We start from the raw sequence: 14,440 nt of genomic DNA, 5'->3' as shown, positions 1-14,440 counted from the left end.
ATAGAGAGCCTATCCAGAGGCGGCTAGCGCCGGTAGCAGCACAGTGCAGAGGAGGATTAGAGCAAGGCGGTCTCACAGTCCTCCTGCGTGACCTCTGACCTCCCTCACATCAATCTGCTATCTTGTTACCCCTCTACTCCTTTCGCTCCTCCATCACAATCCCTATGTTCACTCATCTAAGGCTGTGTGTGTGTTTGTCTGTATATAGTATTGTGCGCTGGGAATTGATTCTCCTGTTCTCTGTTAATGACCTGCTAAGCCCAATAACCAGTCAGAGAGCAGAAGACAAGTTGATTGACAGCTGTTGGAAAGGTCCCAGATGGTTGATGTTGCAGGAAAGTGCTTTCCAGCTTGACTCTAATGCATTCAGTTAGCTACTCATCCTCTTTTTCCTGTTTATCTCTTATTTTTTGCACTATCATGATTTAAAATTCACTTTCACATAAACAGGTTTATCTCACTCCATTCTTCTTTGACTTGCTAATCTCAAGTTTTACATATCCCTCCACTGAGTGATTTTTTTTTTTTTCCCCCTACCTCCCCTCTATCTAGTAATTCCACCATGTCCCAATACATCCATAAAGCTATGGGGGAGGTGCGTGTGTACTCAGGATCCAGCAGAGAGTGGACAGCTTTAGTAGTGTTGTTTGAGATATAATCCTCTCCCTGTGGTTGTATCTTGTCTGTACGTCTGCCGCAGTGGCGCTTGACGTTCCGCGCTTATCCACATCTCAGCTTGGTAAATAAAACCCACGCTGAACAGATAAGACGCCTATGGGCTCATGCGTTTACACACTCACACACATACACACTCTTGCAGATGTCCAGGTGTTTTGTTCACTCTTTCGCTCTGGCTTTATCTTTATAGGCCGTGAATGTTTTCCTCTGATATAATCAGGGATGTAGTGGGGGGGTCAACACAGACATCCAAGTTAAGCAATCTTCTTGTTTATGAAAGAGGGTATTCTTGTCCTGGGATAGATACAATAAAAGTGACTGGGATAGTCACTTTTATTGTGGTAAATGTTGGATGAGTGATGCTGATTTGTGAAACAGTTGTTTTAATGCTCTTGTGTCTTACATCAGCAATATTTAGTTATTATTTTTTATATAATTATAATTATTTTTCAACAGCACACTTTGCAGATGAAATCAAATTATGTAAATATGCAAAAAATATGCAAAGCTGCTTTCATTATGATTAACATTTTTCAACATAATAGATAAGGATACCCAATGATTAATTGTTTTTAAATCAAAATTGTGATTAGAAAGAGCAAATTCACGTGACCTGCAGTTCCAATTAAGCTGTGACTCACATTATTAACAAGCTAAAAGAGGTGAAAGAATTATTCAGCTACCATCAGTGATGCTGCCAGTAATGACAACTGTCCGTAGAAAATTTAAACAGATGTAGCTAATTAATGTCAAGTCAGTGAGTTGTCCAAAATACAAAGTCCTGGCTGTTGTCTGGATAATATATATCTCTTGCATGTTGGTGTCCATACTGTTTAACAAAGCTGCAATGACATTTTCATGATTGTCTTTTTGCCTTTCAAAAAGAGCAGCAAAGTGATAAAACTGACTAAATCAACGAGCTAGGTAATAGCAGTGTTTAGTGACAGGTATGTAGCAGCTAGCTTTGTAACTGGTGAGTGTAAATGACCCACAGCTGGTGGATGGTGAATAGCAGTCAGAATCTCCTGGTTAAACTTTTAAGCACGTCATATATGATTGTTTTTAGCTCGTGACCTTAAAATCTCTAAATTGGTACTTGTAGAATTGAGTGCTGTGAAGCCGTATGTACTGTCAGTCTGTAGCAGCTAAAGCACAGAGCTGTCAACACTACAGTATAATTACAGGCCGTCACTTTTGAATGTCATGATTTTATTTGAAAATTATTACTATTATTGTAATGTTAGCATTTACAGCCTTTGTAATATCTTACTAAATGTGGGATAATTGGTCATTTTGCGTATAAAATATGTATCTATTCATGTAGAAAAAAACAGGTTTGTGAGTATCTTGTTTAATACAATGTATACTCCCAATACAAGCCTGAAATGTTTACAGAAAAGAATTGGTATTTATTGCAATATTGAAAATATTTGTTTTTCTCAGTCATATTATCATTTTCCCCTGTGTGGCTTCCTCTCAATTCTTCCCACCCGTCTAAGCTATTTTTTCCCTCCCACTGTAGATGAAGAGTCAATTGCTTAGTGGATCACGTTGTTCTGTCATTAAAATACAGCATATGTCTGTGTACATATACATGTACATTACTTTAGCATGAAATGAGATGTAGGCTCATGCACAGATGACCTCCTCCACAGTGTGATGTAACAGCCCTTCTGTTCCAGCCGGTAATACTTTCGCACATGACATAAGACTCAATTTCTTTTCACCTGCCTAAGTTGAATGTTTCCTGTGATTAGTTGGAAAGAAAGCAGAATTTTTTTTTTTAAATCTTATTTCCGATTCGGACCCGCTGTATGAGTGAGAGCTAATGAAACACCTTTCACGGAGTCCAGCAGTCTTTAATCTCACACATACAGACAGTAGCTAGTGGTTCTCCAGGGTCATTACTGTTCATCGACCTTTCAGCAGGCTGACCCTGTCTGTAAAATATGACCACTGGAAACAGGAGCCAAGGTTTCTGCCAAGAAATTAATTAACTATCCATTAATTAAGTATTTTCAGACCATTTATTTCAAATGAGAGAATCTGGCCTAGTTTTTGTCCTACATTTTTGTCCTACTGCATTGATAAGGCATGATGCAAGTTATAACAAATTGTGTCATGTTTTATTTTTGAAAATATGAATTTAAGAGAAGACTGTAAGGTTTGTTTAAACCTTACAGTCAATTACAACATCTAATCATTTTTATAGCATAAGTATGAATGAAGCTCAATCTTGATTAGAATCTGAAGGATTAAGGATTTTTGAGGTGGATACAGATATTGATACTTTTTCCTTTTTAAGTAAACAAGTAACAGTTTTTTGATGAGGATCTCTGTTAAGTTTGGTTATAAACCGACTGTAACCAAGATAGAAGCAGGACATTTTATATTTGTAAAATAAACTTGTCAGTGCTTTTTGGTGACCGAGCTACTGTGTGTATCAGTGACACTGTTTCAAATGATTTCAAATACCAATAATATCAGCTACTGTAAGCACATCCACTTGTCAGTAGTGGATGGGCCCGCTCCACACTGCTGGTGGTTGTCGTCACTTCACAGGGATATACTGATACTGTTTCCCTTAGCAGTTGGAAATGAAGAAGGCTTTTGTCGATAAAAGGACATGTGCAGCTTCTTTTTTCTCACTGGAAGCTGTGCGGGATGAACCCAAGGGTCAGGAAATTGATCCCTGTAGTGTAGAAGTGTACCACTGCTTTTTCATCAAAGCTTTAAGAGTTAAGGTCTTTAATAATCTGAGAGAAACAGAACAACAGTAGCAATGCTTAGTATTGCAAAACATTGGTCCAAGGCCAAACACCCAATACACCACTAGATTATTTCTTACTCTACCAAGAATTTACCCTTCTAGTAGGTCAAGGAGGTCTTCTAGTAACCTGTATTACAGCCTTGATTAAAGTAAAACATTTTCATTATTCAGTCCTGTTTTTTAGTGCTGTATTGCTATGACATGTTGACCATTATAAGTATAAATATAACAGTTTCTAAGCATGTGGCGGCTTGGTGGTTGTAGTCCATTAATTCATTAATGGCATTTTAACACACACAGTAAAATATTCCATTCAGTAACTTCAAAACAAGTAACTCACAGTGGGGAATGTTTCTAGGAACTGATTGTTTGAGAGAATGCGTCATCTATTGACTTGTAGACTGTTTATGTATCTGAAATACATAATTCAGCAAGGTTTCGCACTGGAGACCAAACCTTCAGGGCATGGCAAACAGCTCAAACTCCTAGAAATTACAATTGCACAGAAACCAGGGATTAATCAGTCTTTGGCTGGGTTACCTGAGTGACAGTGTCCTGAAAAATCAATGTCATTTGTACAAAGTACATGAGAAGACATTTATTAAAAAAAATATCTTCAGACAGATTCTTCTCTTGTTATATCACCTGAACACATAATGTTTGCTTAAAACCTGTCCCATCCAGGATATTTCAAGACATCTGGCCTCGTCCTTAACGCTCATATGTCAGATTTGATCTCCTTAACATTTTTAACTTGACATAACTTTTATGACTTTACCAAACGAGAATTCCCTTTCATCTTAAACGCAACATAAGTTGATGAAGGATGTCGTAGGTGTCAGGGACTGATTTAGGAGAGAGGCTGTTAATTCTGCTCAGACACCGAGGCATCCTCACATCTCGCAGGAGACCGTGGTGATTTAGTGGAGAGGGCCCTGTAGAGACTGTCAGCTGCTAAAAACTGATGCCCAGCGTGACAAAGGACAGAGCACATCGCCGGAAAAGGCTCGCCCACTCACTCTCGCTTACTTTGGAAGACACAGAAGAGAGTGCGTGTGAAGGAGAGAGTTTTGTTTTTTTTTCTATTTTTGAATTGGATTGGTTTGGGAATATGGGTTATATGAGAGTTAGGTCTAAAAGATTCATCATTTATATCAAACTCCCAACTTGGAGGAGTGGAATTTTTAAAATTGCAACAGCCACAGTTTTAACAGTGTATTAACAAGCTGTTAATTTAACAGCTAGTTAGTGTAGTTAATTCAAGTAAATATACTATGTTCTTTACATCCTTGTGTCTGAAAATTTACAGTTGGCCGAAGATGGCTTTATGGAAGACGGCAACCATTCTGTATCTTTAATGTTTGACAAAATAAGCATTGGTGAGTCTTTTTCTACATATACAATTTAGGTGATCGCCTCAAATCAATCTCAGACACGAAAGATGGTTGACAGCTTGGTATTTGTCCGGTGTGACAGACAGCTGGCGAATAGAGATGTCAGACTCTCACAGTTAAACTTTTCAGCACATCATAAATGTTCTCAAGCCTATAACCTAAAAAAGTCCTCCAAGATTCGAGGATGTGAAACAGTCTGTGTATGAAGTCTAACTTTAGCTCAAGCAGCTACAGTGCAGAGCTGTCAACAATAGCAGGTGTCCAAATCAGAAGATATCAAAGGCAGGGTTGTGTGGTCCATTAAGGGTACTGGGGCGCCAATACTCCTGCAGTTCCACTTGTGAAATATACATTTCAATGAAAAATAATTTTTTGTTATTGTTGTGTGTGTATAAATGTCAGTTGTTACTCTCACATAAATCAAACATAATTACAGAAATGTGCCATGACTAATTGAAAAGTGCTGCCTACAGTCTTTGTCTGTGTGGTGAGGGGTGTACTCTTCTCCACCTAGTGGCATTATCTGTGTATTATGTACGGGTTTTGCTGGTGAACCCTGATTGGTTGACATGGTACGCCAAAAATAACTAATTTTATGCCCAAGAAATGTTGCCAGATTGGATGACTTTCTGTCCAAATGCTGCTTCCTTATTGGATAACATTTACCCGCTGAAGGCAGGCAAAATATACACAGATCGTTGTGGTACTGTGGTGATAATTGTAAAGTGGAGACAAAAACAACACAATGAAAGTACCCTCTAAGGTGCCTGACAAAGGAGAAAACCCAAAATAAAAAAAATAAAAAAAGTTCTGTAATCGCTTTCTTAGTTATGGGTAAATCAGGATGAAGTGCCACATGTGACAATCTGAAAAGATCTGCCAAGTTGGTTTTATATGAAGGCCTGTCCAAAGCTGTTTAACATGCTAAACAATATGCTAGACGGATAGTAGCTAGCTAGCCTGCTAGATATGTACTTTAATATACAGTATATACTAAATATTTGGTACAAAAAGGGCTGCTGGGGTGAAGGAATTTCCCCTGCGCTAATTTAGGATGGATGGCTCAACAGTGTGGTATACAGTGTATGTGATACCTGTTAGGACTGTGCGTTGCAGCGCTCTCCGAGGTGCTGATCCTGCTGCGGGGAGCAGGTAGGGAGCCATCCAGAGTGCTTTCTTTCTCCCTTGCCCACATTAGTAGGAAGGCTTCCACTAGTGGGAACTTCCAGGCAGCCAGTACCTTCATAGTCTAATTATTGTTTTCACCTGTTCCCTAGCATACATATATGTAAGCAACCTCTGTTAGTGTTTCTGGTTGCTCATCAAATGCATGGTGGAGACCTTCTGAAATATTGTCGGGCATGTGGTTCTGGGGCATAAACACTGTTTCGAGGCAATGTGATTTAAGAACCTAGTCTGTGGTCAGATAAAGCACCGTTAGACTCATATAAGGTCATATTGACATTTGACCACATATCAGTTGTGGCAGAGAAGTAGTCGACATTCTTGAGCTTGCTTTTGACTGATGCCTTTACTGTGTCATACATTTTCGGGGCAGCTGTCTCTGAGAAGTATGTTTTGCAGGGCAACTCGTATTGCTTGATGAATTTTTGAAGCATTGACTTGAATGCGGGTTTGTCCACAGTGCTAAATGGAACCATCTCGTCAACCAGGTATTGTGTAACAACAGCTATAAAGCATTTATGCCTCTTACTTTTATGTCTGTACAATTTGCAAATCAACCTTGTGGTGTCGTAAAACCTTAAAAGGAGTATTCTTTTCTCAAAATGTGTTAACAACCCTTTAGCTATGAAGAATGCCTACAGAATGCCGAAAAGATACAGAAAATCGAAGACAATACATAAGGATCTGCAAAATGCAGCTAGAGGCAGATGAGAGAGATAAAGGTACATTTGCGTTAGCCATTCGCAATTACAGGGATGCCTAGTAGAACCTGAACCTCTGCCTAGACATGTTAAAAGTTTAAATGTATCCTGTCATGAAACTGTTCTGAAATCTGGAGGAGAACCTTTGAGTAACACTGCTAACAGACAAAACTCCTCAAAATATACGCTACATTGCAAGTGACAACTGCATCAGTCGACCAATCATTCTCCAAACTGAAGCTGATCCAGACCCAGCTTAGAAACAGATGCGGAGAAGGAAGGCTCTCAGATCTTATGCTGTTGTCCATTGAGAGGGACATCCTAATTGACCAAAACGAGGTCATTAACATTTACAAACTCATGACCAAAAGAATTCTCTGATTGATATGCCTGAATGTATCAGGTGCCCTTTATATTTTTTCGCCCCTGCCCCTCAGACAGCCTGAATCCGCCACTGCCTCGTGCCCTTTATGGAAACATGCATTCATTATATTTCTCCAGTCATTTATAGTTGTGTGGAACAAAGATATTAATGATCAGGTGAACAATAATTACCTAAGTGGCAGTGTACCAGCTGGCAGATATCTGATTTCTAATCAGTTAAATCTTATTGACGTTCTCATATCAGTCATCTCTTTAGTTTCTCTGCCCTCATGCCCACTTTCAAATTTCCCCAGCCTATCTTTCTCTGTGGCTCTCTCTCCTCTCCCACCTCCCCTGTTGAAAATTCAGATAAGTGAATGGAGCCGATGGTGAAATTGATGTCAACGGATGACTGATCGTGTACGCAGCGCATGTGGCCCCGCCGCCCCGCCTCCCTCCATTGCCCATTTTTGTGTCCGAGCGTGAACGTGTGTGTCTGCTTCTGTCCTGAGGCGGTGGTCCAGATGCCAGGTTGTTATGATGACTGAGCAGGTCCCTTCATATATATATATATGTGTGTGTGTGTGTGTGTGTGAGAGAGAGAGAGAGACAGAGCAAGAGAAAACAACAGAGTGAGAGGGATTGAGGAAGTAAATCTCCTCATGCTCGGCTGCACGCAGCACTATTCACAGCCACCGTCATCACTCTTCCTCAGGTATGACAGCACCTCTCAAAAGTGTGTGTGTGTTTGGTTTGTTCATCGTGTGTCTTTGGCTTTACCTCCCTAACAGAGGCCAGCCTACAAGTCGCCTATGTACTAGCTGCAAGACAGCAAGGAGGGAGACAACATTAAAATGGTTCCTGAAGACGTGTGTGTTTGTGTGTTACTGTCAGCACAGGTACACTGTGTTCTTTTAAAGTGTCTTAGCTTGGCTGGTTTGGCAGAGTGAGAGAAGGAGAGTGGGAGGGAGCTGTCAGTGGAGGGACATTTAACGGGTGGGAGTTATGTATGTGTGTGTGTGTGTGTGTGTGTGTTGATGTGTGTTAGTTTCAGGGTTGCCCAGTGTATGAAGGGATTAACCCTGTGGGAGTTTGACTGAGCTCTCATGTGTAGCCAACTGTGCTGTCTGCTACAGCTTCACACACACACACACACTCGTCCTGTCCAGTCCCCATGGGTGTGTGGAGATAGTGTTGTTGTGACACAGACAGACTACAGGGTGACCTTTAAGCTGAGGGCGTGTGGCTGGATGTGGTCTGGACCCAGGGAGGGACCGCATGAAGCTGACAAACAAAAAGAAGAGTCAAGACAGAGAGGAAAAGGTTCGGCTTGGCAGGGAAATCCTCCTCCTGTCTCCATAGCAACGGTCACACCATTATGACCACATTCCATCACACTCCTTACCAGTCTTCCCCTGTGTGTGTGTGTGTGCTTGAGAACGTGTATGTGTGTGTGTGCATACATGTGCCAAGTGTCTACAGTGTGAATTCATAGTTTCCTATGTTCCAGGTTATTTATGCTCAGAGCTGTATCTAACAGGTGTACCAGCATCACTGTAGAGAGAATAAGATAATATAGAAGAGAAGCACTTCATCATCTTCTAAGGGGGGATTTTATTTACCAAGCAGCACACATAGTAATAGAAAGAGAAATACCTCTCTGCTACTGAGAGAGACTTGGACAGCAGGAGACAGGCGGTGTAACCCGTTGATGGTTTCTTGGCGTTAAAAGTGCAGATGGCTACCGGCACAAATGAGCGTCTAAATGGCTGACTGAAGCACTTGGGGCGCATTGAGACTGACGTTGAATGAGAACTTGAGGCTCATTGAGACAGGATGGAGAGGATGCAAACAGTTCTGCATTATGTGCCTGATTGAATGCTGGCCTGCAGGCCTTCAGGGGACAGAGGAGGAGTGCCTGCTGTAATGGCAAATGCCTTGTAATGGCCAAGGCAAGATTGAGGGTGAAGGCGGTCACATGCAGAATTAGGGGTACCTGAGATGCCCCGGTACCTATTAGCCACTTACGGCTTGGTATGAATTGGTTGGGGGCAGTTATACAGTTTAGGGTGACCAGCCTGTAAATTAGGGCTGTATGATATAATGATCTTTATCCAAGTGGCAACCACCAGGACTGAACAATCAACCCAACACTAAGTGCCAAAAACTGCAGTTCCTCTAATGGCCACTTGAGGCTGGCTCAAAAAGCGAGTCAATCCCCATAGACCCCCATGTCAAAATGCCCAACTTTAGAGCAGAAATACACATGTTCACAGCCTGGTATGAAACATGGTTTCAGTCTGTAGCTAATTTTCAGGGGGTGAATTTTTATATTTTATTAAGGCTCAAAATTAAGCATAATTAAGGGCATGGTCGCTTTGAGTGACAGGTGGGTGCAGTCACAGGCGAGTCGCTACCACAGCGACAACATTGGTCAGGTAACGCAACCATGGTTTAACCCCAGATTCACAGACTATAGGTGTAGCCATAGCTGTTGCTATTTCAGTGTGTTTTTCAGTTCATGAAAGTTAATTGTAACATTTTGGTTGCCTAAAAAAGTTCAGCATTTGGTTGTACTAAAAGACCCTCTAAGGAGTCAGATGCTCAGTTTTTTTCTGGTAAGTACATTTTGTTTAAATGGTTTTAAGCCATTAAAACAAAATGGTTTATTTAGATGTAAAGGCCCATAGTCTGCTCTATAAATGTTGAATGCATCCTGTAATGAGAACACGTTCAAGCACACATATTTGAGGACAGGATGATCCACCATGCATGACGGTTGGCTCTGAAGCTTCTGTAGTCTTCTTGTAAACTAGTAAATTTTTAAGGGTAAGTCACATATAAATATATAAAAAAGATAATGACTGCATTATTACAATTTCATTCATCAAGCATTCATTCTGCCTGCAGCAGACATTCCCAGGCTCTGTAGGCATCGTTGCACTATTCCCACACATACACCTGTGCCAGGAAAGAGATTAAAAAAGTGACAACATCGCAGGTGTAGTTTATTTGAATGTTTTGTTACTAATAAGAACATAAGTCGCCAAATCCAACAATTTAATAATGTTCTTAATGTTAATAAGTACATAATGTTTAAATACTGTAATAACTGGTAAACATACATGACTATGAGTTACACCCCCTGCTTGGCCATTTGGCAGTTCACTGTCAAGAAAACATTGGTTCTTTCCTATAACATTTGAGCTTTACTGGTGTAACAGGAATAGCTTAATGGCATTTACGTTACTTGCATTTATTTACATGCCAGAAACCTAGCTTTTCATAAATAAACATTAATTATCAATCCTCTAAACATGCCGTCCTTTTATACCAGTACCAGTACAAAAACTACTTTATAAACAGAGTCACTAGCAGTGGATTGTCCGCGACACACACAGCCACCACAACCAGCAACACTGGCTGAATTTAGCCAGCGTGCCCACATACAAAAAGAAATGTCAAAGTGACATGAAGTTAATAAATAACCATTCAGACATTTTATTAAGAACCCAGAGAACTGTGTTAAATCGTGGAAAAGGGGTTTAAAATGAAATACACTAGCTAGCATCAATATAGCACAGTGAATGGTGTTAAAAGTGTGTTTAAAGGTTTCAGTCCACAATAGATCTGCATGTCCATTGTCTTTGGTAGAGAATAGATCACCTGAGATGAGGTGTATCACCAGACCTCTCTCTCCTCTCCTTCCTTTATCACTTCTGTCTGCACTGGTTATTTTTGTTGTCATTTCTCGTTCAATTGTGAACCAGGGGTGGTACCAGGCCAGGAGGAAACGACACGTGTTTGACAGGAAGCTGCCATAGCAACAGACAGGGCAGCCCTCTTTAACTTCGCTCTGCTGCTTGTCCAAGACCACCAGCACACACGCACATGCATACAAATCACCACAAACAGATGTAAAGACAGGCTATCTCTCTCCATCCTCTTGCTTTCGTCACTCGTAGACATATACATACACTCGTCAATAGTTTCATACAGTACATATAAATTATTTGTTAGATTTTTTTGGTGTGTGACGGGACAACACTGGTGTTCGACCTCCTCATGCTGCAGGCAGGACACGTGAACCACATATCCATCCATCTGTTCTCTTTCCTCTATTGTGAGCATGAGACCATGGAAGGCACTGACCCCACGATTGAATGTGTTATTTTTAGGAGGGATTTTTTTGGTTCTGGATGAATGTGTATGCATGTATGAGAGATTATATGGCTATGATTATGAGAAAATTATCATTACTGTGTTACCCTCCTGATATGAAGTTCGTAAAACCAAATCCAAACGTATGTAAAACAGTTGCAATAGCAATTGGAGAGATAACAAAAAAAGTGGTAAAAAGCAAAATAAGAAATGTTTATATGGTTTCAGGTGTAAATGTTGCATTCATGAGCCATGCCAAATCACATAGTGTGTCTTTATTTTCAACATATTAAACCAACCTCCTCTTTCTTGCATCCTCCCCACCCCCCCCCACCCCCTCCTCCTTGGGCAGGTCTTGATGCTTTTAGAGGGCGATGCAGAGAGTTTCCTCTGCCAGCGTCTGCCTGCTCTCTCCTCCATGTCACAGCAGGGTGGTGCGGCCACAGCCTACGTCTGCCAGGACTTTACCTGCTCTCTGCCCGTCAACGACCCTCAGGAACTACGCAGGCTACTCCTGGACGGACACACGCAGACACAGACAGAATGACCAATCCAGTATTGACTGACACGGATATTTAACAGAAAGGTTGTAATCTTCGAAGACCTCCGGTCTGCAGCCCCTTAGCCTAGCTGATTTTTTTCCCTCTCTTTGGCTTGTGAAGTCTGGCTTTACATTTAAAAAATGCCATTGTTTAAAAAGTCTATATGCTACTTTAATAGGAGTAGTTGCCATGAGGTTACCTATGAGGTCCTCTGTTAGTCGTTCACGACTCTAATTTCACAGCAGAGGTAGACTTTTATTACCTCATATACCAACACAAGTTTTACCTTAGCAGGCTTTTAGAGGCAGTTGATCAGTTGAGCTATGTTTAAATTCAGGTGTACAAATGTTCTTGTCAGGAAATTCTCACAGCAGCAGTGCCAGCCTACTGAAAATATGTAGCACTTGTATGTCTAAAATGTCCTGGCTTGACTGTTATCCAAGAAGTAAACCACAGACTTTAACTAGACCGTAACCTAAGACCACTTGGATGAATTGGACCGACACTGTTTTGTAGATGAACCCTTCTGTCCTGTCGTCTTCTCCCTAGCCCTGTGTTCCAGCTCCCACATTCATGTCACATGGATCTGACAGTGAAGGCCTGCATGCCTGTGTGTGTGTGTGTGTGTGTGTGTGACGGGCTGATGTGCAGGTTCGTACGTACCATTGTACATAAATTTTAAAAGTTTATCGTGTGTGCGTTCGACTTCATTTGCCGTGGCGTCACAGTGAGCAAGTTAACGAGCTTCCGTTTACCATCTGCTCTCACCCTCGTTTATTTGTCTGTTAACTCAAATTCACCACAACGTGAGATGAACCTTCTCCGCTGCTGCAGATTTGTCTCGTGGGTTTTAGACAACACAACAAAAATACACATGTATACACGCAACCCTGAATAATAAAGATACTTCTCTTGTAAGCAGTGTCTCTTTCATTTTTGGAAATGGATGCTTGTTTTGTGAAGTTGTTTACTGTTGTCCTGAAACTCATAAAAAGCTTTATAAATGAGTTTCCTTTCTTAGCTTCGAGACAGAATACAAGAGTAACTGACACGATATATTGGATATTTTTGTGATGTGTTCTCTCTGTGTTCATGTCAGTCCAAGATGGGAAAACTTGAAAAAGAGTGAATGTGTCCCAGCAGTCTGCCTTTGTCTTTCTTTTGTACTATAAATACTCATCATACAGAGAGAAAACCACTGTTGTGTATTCTTTTCCCGTCTCTTCCCCTGATAGGTTGGATGAAGGTAATGTAAACTGTGTCAGTGTGTTGTAGCGAGAAGGGACACATGGGAGTGTGTGCATGTGTGTGTGTGTGAGGATGAGACAGATGGCCTGCTGATGTTGAGGAGAAGGAGTTGGTCTTGGAGGGTCCTGCTCTGGGCTCTGGAAGCGAAGGAGAAGAAAAGACAGGGAGGAGAAACGTGATGTTTCCATCATATGACAGCGGCAGCCTCATATCCCTAACCTCGCCCGAGAGGTGAAATGAATCTCCATCTTTATCCATCAACATATTGTAAGAACACCTAGACCATCTGCACTTGTTTACTTATGCTTTCCCTCCTCCTCTTTGCTCTCTCTCTCTACTTTTGTGTGCCAATACCCCCCTCCTCCTCCTCTCGTCTTCCTTGCCTTAAGAACGAGGGAAGTCATTTTGGCAGACGGCTGCCTCTTTGGAAGAACAAGAAATTGCCAAGAGAGGGGGAAAAAAAAGAAAACAGGACAAAGGGGAATATGAGGCACAGAGACAGAGATAGAGAGAGAGAAGGAGAGGGATCACTGCTCCGTTTTCTGTCATGTCCCAACCCCACTTTTCTTAACCTGTCAAATTGGGAACAGTCATGCTTTTTTGTCATTTCGGGGCTCCTTTTCGTGTATTTCCACCAAATGCCTCCACACTCTTATCTCTCCTACCCTCCCTCAGTGTCTCACCCTATCATCTTCTACCAGGTTGGGACCCATCTATCTTTGGTTACAGACACACTCGCATCTCTCCCTCTTGATACTTCTGCAGGGCTGTAGCTCTGCCTCCAAGCATGTTAGACTTACCGTCTCCTTATTTTTTTTTCAATCGTTTCTCCTCACACACATACAGTACATACAGTGCACACCATTTGTTATCCCCCTCCCTTCTTGAATTCAATCACTCCTCTCATTATTTCTCTGCACTAATTGTTTTGATGAGCTGCACAAGATACGTTTTAATTAGCGCTGAGATTAGTGGACGACCCCAGCTAACCTGTTGCCCCGCTAATTATGGAGCTGTAATCTATGTGCCACAGATCTGGAAAGATATTCATAATAAATTTGTTTACCATTTTTATAGAAACATACAAACAGCAAACATAGTTGCAAAATGCTTGAACAAAGGGCATAAGAGGCAGTGATACAGTTGTGCAGTAAAAGGCAAAACCAGATAAATGAGATAGAATTAATAATAAAATAGTATAATATAGTCTAGGATATATAAAGTTATACACGTTTTTTTGCTGACTTAAGTCTGCACCGTTGCACCTACTGAATGGGCTGAGTAGGTCAGAAATATGTCTTCGAGCCAATAAATATTACACCTTATAAGTGCTCAATAGAATTTTAAACTGTTTTCTGGAAGCAATGGGAAGCCAGTGGAGGGATGCTAAAATTGGGT

General features: G+C 41.1%; 1 protein-coding gene across 1 annotated transcript in view; it reads left to right on the top strand.

Moving 5' to 3' along the window:
* The window catches only part of spata20 (spermatogenesis associated 20), a 45,053-nt gene extending 32,341 nt beyond the window's left edge, over positions 1–12,712 (top strand). Inside the window, exon 16 of the mRNA XM_044337348.1 lies at positions 11,605–12,712. Coding sequence (XP_044193283.1) covers positions 11,605–11,799 — 195 coding nt within the window. The 3' untranslated portion in view covers positions 11,800–12,712. The remainder of the gene's footprint in view (positions 1–11,604) is intronic.
* The last annotated feature ends 1,728 nt before the right edge of the window (positions 12,713–14,440 follow it).

The sequence above is a fragment of the Thunnus albacares genome, chromosome 20 (assembly GCF_914725855.1).
Source record: "Thunnus albacares chromosome 20, fThuAlb1.1, whole genome shotgun sequence".
NCBI classification, from domain to species: Eukaryota; Metazoa; Chordata; class Actinopteri; order Scombriformes; family Scombridae; genus Thunnus; species Thunnus albacares.
This window is presented reverse-complemented; position numbering and strand designations above follow the sequence as displayed.